Genomic DNA, 19,466 nt, shown 5'->3' with positions numbered 1-19,466 from the left:
TTTGATTAATTTCCTGTCCTCTTTCTTGAATAGTGGGTGTGAGAGCACATTTATGTCCAAGTTTGCCACAAGATGAGTCATGTAGCAAATGTTTCAACGGAGGGGGTGTAAAACCACATGTGAAACATAGTACTTGTAACATGACGGAAACAGCCATACCAAGGCCTACACAAGATGCCATCAGATAAGTCTCTAAGGGTCAAAATAATGACAGTGTTTCAGGGGCATTTCATTTTCCAAAATCTGTCCAATTTCACTATTAAACTCACACTATTCAGAGCCTTTGTCAAGGTAGCCTACTGCATTTGGCACTTTCTCCTGTTTAACTTGTCAAAGGTGGGTTTTCACACGGATAAAGATGACGATCCCCCCCAACACACACACTACACCCAATAGATGCACCCAAAACATTCAATACTACCTGACTATCCCTATTGAAATGGAAACAAATCTGACATTGATGAGTAAAAAAACAGCACATATATAATATGTACAAGTATGAAGTGCTCCTTTGTGAGTGTACATTGAATGTATTTTGGAAAAAAAGAAGATGACTGGTGACATAAGTTATCATTTGAAGGGATCATATCTGAATATCAAAGGCATAAGAGCACAGTTTTCACCAGTGCAAACCACATGTTGGCTGTTTGCCAAGACACTACCCAGAAGCCATGAACTGAATTGCACGAGTTCATCTAAATGCTAATTCACGTGGCATTTTGTTCACTAGTGACTACATGAAGGACACGAGGATTTGCAAGCACCATACCACGTGTGGGCATCTCAATTTGATGTTAATTAGCTGATTGAAAAAAAAAAAATGCTACAGAGGCTAATTGAAAGGTGTTGTCCAGAGGCAGCAAATTTTGCCTCCAACCCCCCCCCCCCCCCCCCCCCACCACCACCACAAGCATTGAACATTACAGTGAAGGTTTCATACAATGTATGATGTCTCCCACATTATACGTAGAATTCAGTGGTAATGCATGACTTGGAGTGAGAAACTAGAGATGCACACTATTACACGTCAATGCATCACTCCATAGGAGCTGTAGAATATTATGTCCCTCTTCCTTTAATTGTACCTCAGACCTGTGTGTCATCATTTGGTCAATTTCGTATTTTGTTTTTACTTTTTTCTTTCTTATGGTGAGTTACAACTTCTTTGTACATGGAATGAAATGTGTCCAAAATGTGCAATAGGTGATCATGATTTCTTCGAATAACAGCATCTTTTTTTTTTTGGTTCACAACAACACAAAATTTACAGCCCTGTCTTTGTAACTTAGGGCAGAGTTCTTTTTGAAGATCAAAATAAAATTCATGGGTGAGGTTTTCAGTGGAATTATCACTGATAAGACAACACATTTAAAAATGATGCTCAACTACATTGTCTGTATTTGTTACAAGGAATGGATGAAATTCATTAATGCAAATACATTTTCTTTTTCTGTCAAGTCAACAATTCTAGATGTGAAGTGTCAGCAAAAAAAAGAAATATAAAAAAATAAAATAATAATAATAATAATTATAAAATTGCAATACATGTGCCATCTAATCCAATGTGAATTTTTCAATCTCCTCATAGAGAATATAGTCTAGTAAATTATGTGAGACAGGACAAAATTCCAATACACTGTGCCTAATCCCATTGTCTCCTCTTCACACACACACCCACACATACATATATGTAGACCACGTACAGAGGATTATAACACAGTACCAAGGAGTTGTTACAAAGTTCTAATAACCATTGCTAATTACAGTAAGATACAATATTAACCATCTAGTTACTTGCTAAAAAAAGAAAAAAAATCATGCACTATACTTCATTGCACATCAATGTCAGCTCTTGTCTAATAAATTAACATCTCCAAAAATTAAAAATATGAGTTCTTTCTACACTGCACTTGTGTCTTTACCTGCTTTTGAAGAAAAAAAAAAGAATTCTTTTTGTTTCAGCATATGACAATCTTACCAGATATTAAACACATACAAATACAGACCCAATGCACAAATGAGAATAAGTTAATACTGGTAGGACACGCTTTACCAGTAGCGAGTTTTCCTCTCAACAAACATTCCCTTTCTGACATAGAAAACTAAAATTTAATTTCATACTTGCAAAAAAAGGTGATCTGTGACTTACACTCATGATTTGCATTTGCAATAACAGTGAGCAACTGCCTCATTGCTCTATGTTTTCAAGGCTTTCTTGGGTTGTGGGCTGCCGTCCCGCTCTTCAACAGCAGCTCTGCGCTTGACACGCTGGTCTTCAGTGGGGTCAGGTTCCTGACGTGAGCTGCTGGACTCCCCCAACCTTGCAGCACAAAGATCATGATCTGAAGGGGTGGCACTGAATGGACGATTGTAGAGGGAGCTGTAGAGGTGTGCTTCCACCAGGCGGTTGATGGCGTCACTGACACTCGGCTTCTTGCTGCTGCTCTGCTTGGGCTCCTCCATGCGATACAGCATGCCTGTTGGATCGATGCCCAGGGTGCTGGCCTGAGGCGTATAGATGTTGAAGAATGGGGTGGAAAAGATAGGTTTGGCCAACCACTGGGCCCACTGCTCTTGAGCCAGCTGTGTGTGTGCCGCCAGAGTGGACTGGGCCTCCTCCAGACGGTAGCGGTCAGCCTCTGTCAGTGCTAGGCCGAGACCATGTCCAGCCAAGAGGGCAGGCTGGGCTTCCAGCTGCTGCCTCAGGTAGGAGTAGCTATTCTGCAATGCTTGCTTCTCGCTCATGGCTCTCAACTTCTCTGCAAAGCTCTCGTAGGGTCTTGCTGTGGCTAGACCACCGGGTACAGTGTGACCATCATGTAGGTGGATTCCAGGGGGCACTCCAAGAATTGGAGTCTGGCTGGGCTCTGCCTTCTCAGTGGACTGCTGGGAGCCTGACGGACCCTTCTTTGCCATTCTCTTTAGGTGCCGCTCCTTTACTTTGTATTCAAGCGTTGAGTGAGGAACCCCAAAAACATTTCCTGCCCTTGTGACACTCATCTCTCCTCGCTGCACAGCATTGACAGCTTGGATCAGACTGTCACGATCATAGCATCTATAGCGACCTCTCTTTGGTCGCTTACTGGATGCAGGCACCTGGGAATCGTAGGAGGCACAGTGGCTGGCTTGGTTGTTGTTATTATTACAGGAGGGGGAGTAGGACTTGGTTGGACTACCATGACTGGAACTACTGCTGTCATAGCTATGCATTTTATCTTGTAATTGAGCTCCATTGACGTCACACACTACAGGTTTGAAGCAAGGCACCTTCACGTCTTGGTTCTGCTCACACGATGGCGACGAAGGCTGGCGGATCACAGAGGCGATACCTATATGCTGCCGGACATCCTTCTTACCGCTCAACAGACGGACTTTCTCTGTCTCCAGGAGGCGTCCTATCAGGTGCTGAAACACCTGGTTGGGCAGTTTGTCCTCCTCAAGGCTGCTGGCACTGCTATGCCGTTGCTGAAGATCCTCTACTGTTTCAAGAGATCCAACCTTGGTGCAGGTCATTACAAGCTCCCTCACAAGAGCCTGATCCAGCCCATGGTCGAAACCTGCTGACTTGGGCAGCTTCCCGCTTCCCCCTGCTGATCTACCCTGAAGGAAATTCCTGAGCTTGGCGACCACTTCGTCTGTGGAGCAGTCTTCATAAGCATGGCCTTGCTGCTGGTACTGCTGAAACAGAGCTGTGAAAGGGAATGCTAAATTAGGCACTGGGACGGCGTTCCTCTCAACCTTCTCTTGCTTGCCAACATTGTTGACCATGTATGGCATTCTTTTTGGGATCTTCATCTCCACTTCCTCCACGTTGACGACTCGGCTCTCCTCCTCTGCCTCCTCCTGCCGGTTCACCTTGTTTCGGTTGAGGTGATTGCGGATGGTAGAGCGAGGAATCCCATACAGTACTGAGGCACGGCGTGTTCCTAGCTTGCCCTGTCGGACCTCCTTCAGAGCCAGTTTGAGGTCGTCTTGTGTGTACGAGCTTGAGCCATTGATGCGACAGGACCGAGCAGTCTTAGTCTTGCTAGTTCTGTGGAGAGAGTATACAAAAATTGATCCTTTGTGAATATATCCATTATGTAAAGATATAATAAAGTTGAATGAGACATAATTCATCCCACAGGCAAATACAAAGCAATATTCACAAAAAAAAACATACTCCCCCCTGCCAATAGATAAGACGCAGACAAGAAATGAATGAAGATGAGCAGAGGAGTGAAGCCATTTTCCACAGATAAATCCAGTCTGTAAATCGCATAGGCAAGAGGTATTACATCTCCACTAAGATTCTTACAACAGTATTTCTCTTCTTCTCCCTTCTCTCTCTCTCTCTCTCCCGCTCAAGCCAACCTATCCAATCCCCACTATAAAAAAAAAAAAAAAATCATTAAGAAAAAGAGAAAACAAAGTGTAGTGCATACCTGTACCATCAGAAATACTCATGATTCATCTAATGGGGGTCCACACCCATTACTACGTAGTATGACTCTTGCTCCTCTTTATCTAGTGAGTGGAGGGCACATCATAATGGGCTTATGGAACAGGTCTACTTATACTATACAGGGCTATCATACTAAAACAATGCTACTTTCACTATACATGACAAACTTTCCTTAAATCACATCAGGCTACTTACACTATACAGGACAACTTATTGAAAGGTGCTCGTATTCTCTCTCCGTGCAACAAGTGATGCTGTTTTCAGCTCAGACTGTGAAGATAAAGTGTGAGCCACTAGAAACCTGCATCTGCTAAAAATCCAGGCAAACAAGGTTTGATGCCTGCTGCTTTTATCTATTTCCTGCCATAATTATTACTATACCCCTTTTCTACCTCCTCCTCCCCCCCCCCCCAACAAATCTGGCTTGACTTTAAGTAGAGCACAAATGGGCAAATACTGCTGCAAAATATGCAAGTCAGGAAAAAAAAAGAGGGCAGGGAAGCTCCTTTAATCAAATCCATCAAACACAACATCACAGTAATCAAGCTTGATTTCATATCTTCATAGGGACGAAGGTATTTCCCTGAAGATCAAACAAAGGTTCTTCCTCATTTGATTGCTGAGATCGGTCGGGACGAGTCACAAAAGTACATTCTAAAGACCTCAGAACTTTTTAATATTTTTCAAATTAGCAGAATCATGGACACTGACAGGCTCTTTATTGCATTAATGCTGTCAGCACAATGCTATCTAATGATTACATATAGTACTGTCGTCAAAACTGCAATTAGGCCAGAAAGCAGGAATGCATTGTAATTGAAATATCTATCGCATCAGATTAAAATCACTTGTGGCAGCAAAGAGAATTGGGGTTTCAGAATGTACACAATAAATGCTGTATCAAAGTTTATCTACAGACATCCAAAAATGCTTTCATTGTACCATGCCCACAAAGTTTATAGAGTTCAGCTGATCTTAACAATGGATTAGTAATATTCTCTGTCATGATTGTTGCACGCTGTAAGATTGCATACATCCCGCAAAATTACTTTCCATTAATAGATGATTACTATGAGCAAAGGATATTGAAATTTGATATGACTTCCACATCTTATGACCTGTCAGGTTTGTTTTCAGGATACCACAAAGATATTCAGAATTTTTGCAGACAGAGATGAGGATCTATTTCTTAACTTTCATCAAAGAACAGAGGTCCTTTCATCACTTTGGATGAGGAAGAGCACAATCCAATAAAAACTTCATTTATTTTTATGACTTCATTTCTCTTTGAAATAACCACTTCTCAGATTGTCACATTTCCCCTCTTCTGTTAGGCCTAAGGGAAATTTGAGGCCTTGTTGTGTTTGCCCTTGATGTAAATGTTTTGTTCATTCTATGCAATGCATTGTGGAATGGGTAACTGATAGTGTTCTTCCAAGAAAACAAAATCAAAAACAAAAACAAACAAAAAACCAGGACAAATTCTTCTATTTAACCTGAAATTAATTCAAGCCTCTAAATCTCTATATTCCTCCAGTTCCATTATGATTACTTGCTTTATGGTTCAAACTTACTTCAGAAAATACCAGAATTTGTCCTCAAACAACCTAAAGATGCTTTTAAGCCCAAATGTGTAGTTTGAGATATCAAGTTCCGGTTCCAAAGTAATGCACAATTACCCTGCACATAATGATGCTCATAGGAGAAAAAAAAAACACAAATGAAAAATTGGCTACCACAAAATTGTTCAGCATCAAAATTTGATGAAGTCAGCACACAATATATGTGTAGATGATGTTACTGTTTGATGTGAAGGGCCATGCTCAACAAAACAGAGACAAAACAAAATAAATGGGTCTTGCATGTGTCATACATATTATCTCTGCTCAAAATTTTCCTAGAACACTGCATGTATTTGCCCTTTTTTTCCTTTTCTTTTCAACTTTCTTATTATTTATCAGACATCAGCAAAAAAAGAAAGGCGCAACACGCAAGACATAGAGCAATATGCTGACAGCACGTCTGACTGAAAGATGAATTCTGTATTTCATCGTCAGGAATATGTTCCATGGAGACCATGTCCAGGCTTCACAGAATCCCCTCCTACACAGACTGAAGGCTGTGACATGTGCTATAGTAGGGGGATGCTCTTGCACGGACATCGATTCTCCAGTGATCAGTTATCAGCAAAATGCACAGAAGCAAAAATGCATGCAAGTACAAGTGTGCCATACACACAGAACTTAGCAAATCAAAAAGCATAAGATCGACTCACAGAATGTAATGCCACCCTCCTATCACCAGATCTTTTATTATTGATATTTTATAGATTTGTCATCAATAATATAGGCCTCCTGTAATAGGGAGAATCACTTGTTTACAGGGTTCATCATTCTCAAAACCTTCCCCAAATTCTGCGATCGAGGACTCCTTGGCAAGTAGACTTTCTAGATAACAGTAGAAAATTGATGGTAATTTTGAAAAAAGAAACTAGAAAAGGTCACAGAGAGCACAGTCTTCTGGCCGCCAAGCAGCTCACTTCCACCCATGGATGCATGCTGAAAATCTTCCTATTTCCCTATAAAGAAGCCTTTCTGTTGCACCTTGGAGTCTACATCATCAGCAGCTTACTGCATGCTGTGCCTTGAGCATGCATTCAGTGCATGTATGTGTTAGTTTTCACCTTCTTCACCCACATTCACTCTGTAGGCTACTCAACAGATGATAATAAATCAAGTTCTGTAATTTCAAGTTCTTTAAACAGAGGCTTTATTCTCAGGCAAACTTCTCTCAGCTCATGGCTGTGCTGCTAACAACTGTGTGCCGTAGATGGCGCTATCACATCTTGTAAAACCTTTCCTTTTTTGAACAGACAAGAACATCGTTCTATAACTATTATAACAAATTAAAAAAATTGCTTTAAACCACTTGCAATTCCAAAGAAACATTAGATATCAAAGTATATCTGTATAGTGTGAAAGCATGTAAATTAGTTCTCATAAAACCGGAAGTATAGATGACAGTGGGATGGTGACTTTATAACAACCTGGTAAACTTAAACTTCAAACTTTGCTTTGTAATCATAAAGCTTCATATCTTTGAAGAATGACATCATATATCAACATGTGCAGTAGTACCTATAATTAAAATAACTGCACTGGGCACTTCTGATTACTTCCAAAAATTATAGGCAAAACTGTACTTGTCTCCAGTATCATAAATTGAACATGTTTATAACTGATACTCCATAATTTCAAGTAAAATCTTGAAAACAAACTGATTTTACTTTTCACTTTTTTCTTTCCTTCTTTCTTTTGTTTATTTTTTTCATTTAACTCACTTTGACCAAATATAGTCTTTGAGGTATGTTGGTGAGCGTTTGTTTCGCGAGCTTCTGCGAGTCAGGCCTGGAGCTTGTACATTTTCAGGCATGACTTGTACAACGCTTGTACTTCTCGCTCTTTCTACGCTATTCCTGTTCGCTTCACTTCGCGTTTGGACTGGCTGTGGAATTAGCGAAGATGGCACGATTTCACTTTCGCGTTTATATCGCTCCGCGGTTTTTCGAAGGTGTCTCCGGTTTCTGCGACGTCGAACGCCTTGCTCAGTTTCAACAATGTACGATCTGTGCGAAACTTGCTCAACTACCCTCGCTTTCTCCCAAGTGACATGCTTTTTCTTGGGTTGTATTCGCACAACATCTCCCTCCTTCAATGGTTCCAAATCTTTCGCGGTGGCATTGTAGTACTTTGCTTGCCGATTTTGGGACGCTTGTTTTCGCGTTTTCACATCCTCGACAATCTTTGGTTTGAGGAGTTTCGCGGCCATAGGAAGATTGTTTTTAGTGCGGCGTCCAAACAACCTCTGCGCAGGCGAACTGTCCATACTCACGGTTGGGGTATTTCTCCAGATGAGTACACTGAGATAGAAATCTCCGTGGTCACGCTTTGACCGCTTCACAAGTCTTTTTGCGATTTTTACGGCAGCTTCAACTTTGCCGTTGCTTTGAGGAAATTCTGGGGAGCTCTTGGACAGTTCAAAACCATAGGATTGCGCAAAATCAGCGAATTCCGTTGAATTGAAAGGGGGTCCATTGTCACTATGAACGCAATCTGGAATGCCATGTGTAGCAAAGTGCCGTTTCAGACGACCTATGATGGCACTACCATCTTTCTTGGTAAGTTTGTCCACTTCAAAATAATCTGAGAAGTAGTCAACTGTGCACAAGAAACTATCACCGTCTACTTCAAAGATATCACATCCTACTTTCTCCCATGGGCGGTTAGGGATTTGATGAGGATGGAGTGTCTCTTTCTGCTGGGCACTAGGCATTTCATTGCAAATGTCACATTTCGCGATGAAGTCCTTCAGATCTGCCGTGATAGATGGCCAATATACACACTCTCGTGCGCGTTTAAGTGTGCTCTCAATACCGGTATGTGCGGCATGCAGTTTGTCTCTGATTTTCGTTCTCATGGCACGAGGAATGACACATCTTAAGCCTTTGAAGACTATACCATCGTCCATTGTCATTTCATGTCGTATGCCGTAGTACGGGCGAGCATCTATTGCGCATGCAGCGATTGAAGAAGGCCACCCTTCGCTTATGTACTGTATGACAGTTTGAAGCGTGCTGTCTGCGGCAGTCATCTGCTGAATTTCGCGTTTTGTTGCGTCTGAAATTCTCAGTCCCTCAATGAGATGAATGCTCTCAATCTCTGCCTCAGTGACAGATCGTTGAGTGTCATTGATGTATGCTCGGGATAACGTGTCCGCGACATAGAGCTGTGGTCCAGGCATGTATTGGATCTTGACTGAGTAGCGATTCAGTCGTAGAAGAAGTCTCTGTAACCTCTTTGGAGCTGTAGCGAGTGGTTTTTGCGTGATTGCTACAAGGGGCTTGTGGTCCGTCCAAAGGGTAATTTGACGACCATAGACAAACTCGTGATGTCTTTCAAGGCCGAAGACCTGTGCGAGTAACTCCTTCTCGATCTGAGAGTACCGTTGTTCTGCTGGCGTAAGAGCGCGACTAGCATACGCCACAGGATGTCCATTTTGAAGAAGTACAAAACCGAGGCCATTCTGAGATGCATCACCCTGGCCTTCTGTCGGACATTTTGGATCAAAGTATTTCAGTACTGGGGCTTCACAAACTTTGTGCTTGATCATGTCGAACGCTGCCTGCTGCTCTGTGTCCCATATCCATTCACAGTTTTTATGGGTGAGGCGGCACAGTGGTTCGCTCAAGTCGGACAATGACGGAAGAAACTTCGCGAGATATTTGACCATTCCGACAAAACGTTGCAGTGCTTCAACATTGTCAGGTACAGGCATATTCGCGATTGCAGCAACTTTCGCTGGGTCCACTTTCAAACCATCACTTGCGAGAATGTGACCCATGAACTTGACCTCGTCTTGCTTGAAGTCAAATTTATCAGGATTCAGCCTGATTCCGCGTTCGCGACACCTGTCAAGGAACATGCTCAAATTGTGGTCATGATCTGCGTTCGCTTCCTCCATTGTGTCACCACGTCCTACGATCAGTATGTCATCTGCGATTTTGTACATACCCGGAAGACCTTCCAGATTTTGATCCAAATGACACTGAAATATCTCCGGGGCAGGACTAATGCCGAAGGGCATCCTTTTCCATCGGAATCTACCCCATGGAGTTTGAAATGTTGTGAGATAGGATGACTCCTCATCTAACTCACACTGTAGAAAACCTTCTTTACAATCAGTCTTTGTAAAGACTTTCACATTGCCTAGCATAGGTAACACATCTTCTAACACAGGAAGTGGATAGTGACCCCTCTGTAGTGCACGATTTAAGTGTTGTGGGTCAATGCAAACCCTGATTTTTCCACTGGGCTTTTGGACTGCTACCAAACTAGACACCCATTCAGTGGGCTCAGTTACCTTGGCGATAACAGCCATGTTTTCAAGCCTATCTAGTTCATGCTTCAATTTTTCTTTGACCGCTATGGGCACACGTCTAGGGGGCATAATGACCGGATCAACACTACTATCTGTCTTTAGATGCACTTTTCCAGGCATCTTACCTAGACCTTTGAACACATCTTTGTAAGACTCTAAGACCTCACTTTTAGAGTGAACCATTGGTGAATGGCTATCAGTACCCTGCACTATTGCAATATTCTCATACTTGACCTTGATCAACTTCATGAGTTGTGCAGTTTCAGACCCTATCAGAGGGACACAGTCTTGGTCTACAACAACAAATTCAACCTCATATTTTCTGTGGTTCTTGGGGTTTTTTAGCAAGACTTTACATGTACCCTCTGCTACAATGCTTGCACCATTACCATAGAGATTGAGCTGTCTTGGACTTTGCTCAATTTGCACATTATCAGGTACACATTTCTTTGGAAGAATGTTTACAGTTGCACCACAGTCAATTTGCATCTGTATTTTCTTTCCTTTGATTGAAAATCTACCCATGATTTTCTTCTTGTACTTGTGCTGACTATCTGTCTCAACCGACATGACACTTTCATCTGACTCAGTGTCTGTGTCACTGTCACCATGTAGTGCTTTCACACTTTCTTTGTGTTTACCATATTTCTTTTTTCCATAAACAGCAACCTTGCATTTACTGGCAAAGTGATTTTGACCTTTACACTTATTGCAAGTTTTACCAAAAGCAGGACACATGTCCCTTTTGAGTACATGAGTGTATCCGCAAAATTTGCAATGGCCTTCCCCATGTCTGGGTTTTTGAGCACTTTTCTTCCCGGGCTTTTGGATCGCTTTCACATTTGCTATCGACTCACTAGACATGGCCTGGGACTTCGCCTTTGAAGATTCATGAGCTCTACAAATATCAAGGCATGACTGTAGAGTCAAATTTTGTTCCTGAAGCAATCTTTTGCGGACATTCTCATCTGTAATGCCAACCACAATTCTGTCCTTGATTAGCTCATCAGTGAGCTTCCCATACTCACATGTGGTTGCTAGACTACGCAAACGAATGTAGTAATTCTGAAAGGATTCATCTTTCTTTTGTGAACACACATTGAACCTATAACGCTCATACGTTACATTTGTTCTACCGTTACAATATTCATCCCATAATTTGAGTACAACAGCGAAATTCTTCTTGTCATCATCACAAGAAAATGCAAATCCATTTTGCACTTTGACTGCATCTGGGCCAATAGCCGTCATGAAATGTGCAATTCTGAGCCTATCAGATTCATGTTCCAAGCCAGTTATGATTTCATAATTGTCCCACAATTGCTTAAAAACAGACCAATTTTCCTTTACGTCTCCATGAAGGGAGAGTGCATGTGGAAGAGGGACATTACTCTTAACAAACCGTGAACCTGTACCACGTTCATGACCGGGTGCAGAATCTGCAGAACCACTGGCTTCTTGAGTGTTAGACATTGTTCTGTATAAACAAAACCACCTCACAGTAATTACTCACAAATGTATTACAATTATTGTGTACATGAGCAGTACAACCAACTAAAGTTACTGATATTCCTTTATCATAACTCAATTTCAGGCTCAGTCATAAATAGCTCGTCTACAATGTCATTGTACAAAATATACAATGTACATTCTCACTGTGTGAGACAAAATCCCATACAAATTACAACTTTTAGCTAAAATAAAAGTATTTGCATGTACTGACTCCTACATGTATGCACATGAGCTATAAGAGTACGACCATGAGACTAAGAGTACGACTCAACTTTGTTACGCGATAATGAAGTTTCAGGACATCTAATTGTAAATCCTGGTAAAAATATTCCAGAGATCTACACATAACACATGACAGACTCGGGCTATTAAATTAATTATATTTTGAACACACAAAATATAAGCTTAAATAGCCAGATAACAAGACCATATCCATACATAGGCATAGAATAATATCACTCTGAGTTAGACATTTACAGACATTAGTATTACTCTACCAATAAAGTATTATTAGGTTTTCACACTAAGTCCAAAGTCTCTAGAATGGTAAAATTCATATCAATCGCTCACTGAAACAGAGCATTCCATCGGTACAAACATGATCGCGTCGCGACTGTCAGAACAGCTTGACCAGCTTCACACACGCGTACCGGAAACATACGGAACGAATCGCGATCGCGAGCGAAACAGGACGGGAGGATTACCGATGGCGACATACTGTGCACAGCACCACTGCAGACAGTCCCGATGAATCCTGTACTGGAAGCATACACATGTTCATATACGGTGGGACCACCATGACCACGACCAGCAGCTGGACGACACAATTACAAACGGCCTGAGAGAGAGAACAAAAGTCACTTCACTCCTGACACCATGTTAGTTTTCACCTTCTTCACCCACATTCACTCTGTAGGCTACTCAACAGATGATAATAAATCAAGTTCTGTAATTTCAAGTTCTTTAAACAGAGGCTTTATTCTCAGGCAAACTTCTCTCAGCTCATGGCTGTGCTGCTAACAACTGTGTGCCGTAGATGGCGCTATCACATCTTGTAACAGTATGCACTCCTCAAATTCACACAGCTCAAACTCCCTATTTGTTGGCCCTATTTGCCAATGATAACCCTTCAAAAATATTTGTAAAAAAAAGTATCCTGGATCGTCTGTTCCTTGTAGCATTATCAACTTTTTCTTTAAGTTTCATCCAAATCTGTTCACAACTATTGGTATTTGAACGTTGGTATTTCAACGTTTAAATAGCAATATATGTATGATTTGTTTTCGAGGGTACACTCTTTTTGACAAGCCTCTGGCTTTCTCAGAACTGTACCTGATACATTTTGTAAATATTTCATATCCAAACGGTTTTTATTACTGAATGAATATATGAATTGAATTGAATTGAATTGAATTGAAACTTTTTGAGTTTATTTACAAACAGACAGACAGACAAACAAACCAATGCCAACAAAAACATAACCTTCTTGGCAGAGGTAATAGAGAAATGTGCAATACTTGAAGAAACCAGAGGCCGTGATGATTTATTGAAAGGTATGTCTGGTCAGCCTGGAATTTCCCCATTCTGTCTTAACATTGGCTTGCAATGAACTTGCACTTTTCCTGACCTGTCTGGTATGAAACCACGTGGCAAGATGCTGGTATATGTAGGCTGGGTATAGGAGAGAGTTAAAACAAAAGTGTACAACATGCTTTAACTTGCATCTCATAGCCTTGACCCTCAACCGCTAAGAAGACCAGAATACACAGTTTCAGGAAACTATTACACAGAAGCGGGTAGATATCTTACAGAAGATGTCAATGTAAGTCATTATCTTTTTGATTTTCTGGATTGGCCCCAACACATAAGTGGTACTGATTATGAATTATGACTGTTAAGTGTACAGAGAGGAAATGTCAAATAATAACTTTGATTCAGTAAACAGGGGCAGTATGAGCAAAATATAGTTTAGGATAAGTTCAAATGTACAATGTATGAAATGGTACTCAGTATGTAAAAGTGCTCAGCAATCTATCAGCTCACTTGGCCTTTCATGGGCACTATCAACTAGCCATGTTTTGCCACATGACCAAATAGCTCTCAAATAGTATTCATATCCTCCTTTAAAACAAAACAAAACTGAAACTGCTGTACCTCAATGAAGGATTTTATTTCATCTGCACCAGACGATATGTAAAGTCATAATATTTTTGAGCACCACCAAGAAGGAATGACCTAGAGAAAATACACTTCAGTCTGAAATTACATCTCAGTTGCTTTCTGCTGAAAGTGCAATTTTTCATCTTGTCAAGTCAAACACTGATAAAGTTTTGTCTTTGTTTTAGTATCACTGGTCATCAATGCGCTTTGTGTGATTTATGGCAAGTCATTCACAAGAAAAAGAAAATTGCATCTCAATCAAAAAAACAAAACAAAACACTATTGATTCGCAGTGAGCCTAAACTTTTAGATACTTTGTTGAGAGTTTTCCTTTCCAGCATTGCTGAGCATGGTCTTCTCCGAGGCAAGGGAGATGTGAAACTATCAAGACAATATAACAAAATGTCTGTTGAATGAAACTCCTATAAGATATCTTATATCATTTCATATGATAACAGGATCTGTATTGATTATGACTCTTAGCGCTGTTTTTGAATCAAGAGTTTCACATCTTAAATTACTGTTTTGATCCTTGGAAAGAGACTTCCAGGAATGATAAAGGGAAAGGAGTACATGTATTAAGCGAAAAGAAATTTCTGTACTCATTATCACAGTCCAAATCATATTCGAGATGAGTTGAAAATACATCTACTATTAACACTAAAAGCGCAATTGCTTACCATGTTCAAGTTCAATCTAATATTTCAGAAACAGGATTGTTACAGTTTTAATCTGAAGCGACTACAAAATGTGAACAAGGAAAAGTAGAAATTACGTGGTGCGTAATATATGTCCCCGCCGGAAGTAGCATTTTGTAGCAAAATGTGCAATATAGGTAAAAAAATCAAGGTCAAAGGTCAAAGAAGTCAAAGGTCAAAATTCTGTGTAAAAGTTTTGAAGCCCTCACCTAGTGCCATCACATAAAGCAAACGGAATCGAAATCGGGTTAGAAATGGCGAAGGAGTAGCATTTTATAGCCAATGTACAATACAGGTCAAAAATCAAGGTCAAAGGTCAAAGAAGGCAAAGGTCACAATTCTGTGTAAAGTTTTGAAGCCCTCACCTAGTGCCATCACATAAAGCAAACGGAATCGAAATCGGGTTAGAAATGGCGAAGGAGTAGCATTTTGTAGCAAAATGTACAATATAGGTCAAAAATCAAGGTCAAAGGTCAAAGAAGGCAAAGGTCAAAATTCTGTGTAGAAGTTTTGAAGCCCTCACCTAGTGCCATCACATAAAGCAAACGGAATCGAAATCGGGTTAGAAATGGCGAAGGAGTAGCATTTTGTAGCAAAATGTACAATATAGGTCAAAAATCAAGGTCAAAGGTCAAAGAAGTCAAAGGTCAAAATTCTGTGTAGAGTTTTGAAGCCCTCACCTAGTGCCATCATATAAAGCAAACGGAATCGAAATCGGTTAGAAATGGCGAAGGAGTAGCATTTTGTAGCAAAATGTACAATATAGGTCAAAGGTCAAGGTCAAAGGTCACGACTGAAATTCTGTGTAGAAGTTTCAAAGCTCCCATGTAGTGCTATCATATAAAGCAAACAGAATAAAAATTGGCTCATAAATGACAGAGAAGTAGCAAATTGAAGATTTTGATCACACACGGACGCACACACGGACACACGGACGGACACACGGACGGACACACGGACGGACGGACGGACACACACACGTACGGAGCCCGTTTCATAGTCCCCTGCTCGAACTCGTTCGGCGGGGACAAATTAGCAATGTCATGGCCTCATGATTACAGGCTCAAATCCTGGCAATCTGTAAACAAGGTCCCTGTTTACAAAGTTATTTCCTTTAAGTACATTCAGCCATTGATCTGGAACATTGCAACTCTTATAACAAAGAGCACAGGTGTGCATTTATAAAACAAGAAAAATCCCTCCAAGAAATCTTTCTCTCCCACTCTTAAATTTCATATATTCTTGCAAAATGTATGTATTCTGATTTTTTTCATTTATTTTTCTCTCTTTCTGAGCAAACAAATCCCTGTTTGCTCATCTCTCCCACACTACTTTACACCAGTACTCTTTTAAATTGATCTCAGAATCACCTTGGATGAGTTGTAGCAAGCATCAACCAAGGTTTGTTGCATATTGTGGAAAGATAACGTTACATGAAAGCATATCATTAGACGCAATTTAGAAATCAATACAAAAATTTGACAATCAGCTAATTGAATTTATCAATATCATGTCATTATTGAAGATAAGCATGATTACATTTGTTACAGATATGTGTATTGTTGCATCAGATTTGTCACTGGAAACGCCACTTCAGAGGAAAGAAGATAATGGTTTCCAAAAGCATTTGGGGGTAATACTGATACATTTTGACAGTCATAAATTTTCGATGGCCAGAACAATTGATATTGATGATATAAATGCCACTTTGGCAACATGATGTTCTTTCCTGTTTTATCACTTCAGTCCTTATTAATTTCTGCAAGATATCTGCCTGAATGATGTCTCTGAATCTCAGTTTCTTCCGTTCTGCTCCCATCTTGTTCCAACGATAACTTATCAACCCCTCAAAGATATTCCAGTAGCCTTACTACTTACCCCCCCCCCCCCTGCTCTCACTCACTCATTCTCTCTCTGTTGCTTTATCTGTTATGTCATTTTATTCAAACTTTACATGTCTCAAATGAAAATTATAACAAACACATCACTGTTGAATGCACAAACTTACTGGTAATAAGTTGTCCATTATATGCTAAGTGCTCATGAAATGAAGAAAGCAACAACAATAAAAATATAATGAAGGTCTACATTATGAAAACAAGCTTGTCTAAACTGCAGAGCACTGCAATATCAATGATGTTGTAAGAATGCTAAGCCAGAACAATGTTGTGGAATCACCAGAGAATTGACCATTCCTAACTTTTGGTTCCCTTTGTTGTATCGGGTCACATATGACCTTACCAGGGAATATAAATTTGTCTCATTTTCAGTCATGTAAAACTGGAGGGACTGATGAATGTAGAATATCAACTATAGTAACATTCTACTTATTTCTGACTTTAATTTTAACATGACTGTGAAGTACATTGTATCTTGAACGAATGTCAAACTCAGGTCAGGAAATTTTGAAGAATTCACCCTGATATTGGACAAAATTCACACAAATTAAGAAAGCGGTTTGACATTGATCCTACCAAAAATTAAAGGTACCCCTTTTATTACAGCTGAGCAGTCAAGGTAAACTTGCTGGTATAAAAAGTTTGCTAGTCAAATAACTAAATCCTGGATTTCACAATGATTCTGATAAAAAAGAGTTCTGACATTGCGATCTACTTGTGCATGGACCATTGCAATACAACTGTAGCTATCACAATGAAAAACAGCCACAGCTGATGTGAGTACCATCAATAAATGAAATGAAGTGAATGAAATGAAATAATGAATGAATGAATAAAATGAATGAATGAATGAATGATTCGCTATGTATGGCACACTAGTTTGCACCATAGACAAAGAAGGTCAGGGGGGCATTTCATGAAGGAACTTGTTGGATAAAATATCTGACAAGTCAATTATATCCGACAAGTTTTGAGAAATTCTTTAGTCTGATTGGCTGATTTCTCTGAACTTGTCGGATATAATTGACTTGTTGGACATTTTATCCGACAAGTTCCTTCATGAAATGCCCCCCTGATCTAGGGACAAAATCTATTTGTTATAGACAATAAGCCAGTACAGGGTTCCAGTTTGCACACGAGCAGAAAAAGGTCAGTTGTACTGAGAGACAAGTTGGTTTTTAAATTCACTGAGATCCAAGTTGTAAGCATCTGTGATGCAATGATTATTCATGTAATCCTCAATTAATGGTGCCTGCCAGTACATCCACCTGACAGCAAGCCTGGTATTTGGTAATGTTAACGGGGGAAAAAATTTTTTAATGCATTCAATACAGCAAAATGAAATGGTGCTTCTCAGAGTGTTGATTGACAAACCATTGTGGTCACTTGATCTACGCACCAGGTTCATTCTCTGTTTGAATATACGAGTTCCCATAAATTGCTATGTTGGGCAAACTGATGCATTTTGTTGCTTCGAATCAAGTGAAGTGCCTAACCAACTGAGAAAAATGAAAGGTTATTTGTACCCATGTGCATATGAGCTATCTCCAAACTGGCTTAGACCAATTCGGTTTGGGTAGTGTTTTTATGGTAATTTCTAACTGGGGGGCTTCAAGTATGCCTAACAAAAGATGATTTATGTACTGACATAGCAATGCACCTGGCTCATTGCATAACCATTGAAAAAGGCTTTTGTTCTTCTTTGGAAGCCCCTCAGTTATGGCCGCCATAAGTTTCAGTGCTCTGAAGTTAGATTTATCTATTGGGAAAATTTATCAATTTATCAAGCAACATGACTGTTCTTAACCCACTGAGGATGGATTGATTTTGCTACAACACGAATTTCCCACAGACACCTGGCCAAGTATACTCTGGACTCATCCCCAACAGGTTAATATACTACTTCCTGTTTATTTATTTTTTAATTCATTTATTTATTTTATTTATTTATTTTTTTTTTATTTTTATTTTTTTTTTGGGGGGGGGGTGTTTTGTGTTCATTTGTTTTTGTTGTTTTCTGTTTGTTTGTTTGTTTGTTTGTTTTTTGGTGTTTGCTGGTTTGGTGGGGTTTTCTTCTAATGGTTTTATCCACAGAACAAAAATAACTGGGAAATATAATCATTATATAATGTGGCAAATCATTACCGGTAGTTGGATGAATGAGAGGAAATATGTCTGATGTACAGCAATCCACTAATGACTAAATTTCTGATAGACTCCAGGATAATTCTAGTATTTCACAGTTCACTTCAGCATGCTCTCTAATTCCATTTGAAATGATATGAGATGCATGGAAGTTACACAATTTTCATCAATAGTCATCATGAACTGGTGTAGTGGTAAGGTATTATTTGCAAGCTTCCACTTTGAGAATATCTCACCTACAGCAGAATCAACATTTCGACCATAGAAAGCAAAAATATTTTTGTCTTGAGACGGTAATATAAATTTCACCTAATGAGTTGCTTGGGGCACACCACTGTCCTGGCAATATCCAATCATTCATGGGCAGAACGAAGATAATAATACAGCAGAGCTGCAATAGCTTTTAAGGGAATGCAACATTTAATCTCCTGCTTTCATGATTCTGTTTTGCAGGCGTGCTTGGTTTCAATATGAGAAGGTCTAACAGGCAGAGGATATCAAACCATGATGCTACAAAGCCAACCAGCAAATATTTTGCTCTTTCAACAAGCTTTGTTCATTACCTAAATGAGTTTACACAGATAATTACAGACAAAACCAGACAAGCATCTTAATAATACTTGGAGCTGCTATTTTCATTTCCTTGTTACTTCTATTCTTGTGAGTGTGTGT

At 39.9% G+C, this 19,466-nt stretch overlaps 1 protein-coding gene across 1 annotated transcript in view; it reads right to left on the bottom strand.

The window, feature by feature from the left end:
- Positions 1 to 958: 958 nt before the first annotated feature.
- Positions 959 to 19,466, bottom strand: part of LOC139736626 (ligand-dependent nuclear receptor corepressor-like protein) — a 67,078-nt gene continuing 48,570 nt past the window's right edge. The window contains exon 6 of the mRNA XM_071647377.1: positions 959 to 4,033. Coding sequence (XP_071503478.1) covers positions 2,197 to 4,033 — 1,837 coding nt within the window. The 3' untranslated portion in view covers positions 959 to 2,196. The remainder of the gene's footprint in view (positions 4,034 to 19,466) is intronic.

Source organism: Diadema antillarum, unplaced genomic scaffold (assembly GCF_040938485.1).
Source record: "Diadema antillarum isolate AM-2024a unplaced genomic scaffold, OU_Dant_1.0 seq00000659_RagTag, whole genome shotgun sequence".
NCBI classification, from domain to species: Eukaryota; Metazoa; Echinodermata; class Echinoidea; order Diadematoida; family Diadematidae; genus Diadema; species Diadema antillarum.
Note: the sequence above shows the minus strand (reverse complement) of the source record. Positions and strands in the feature narration are given on the sequence as shown.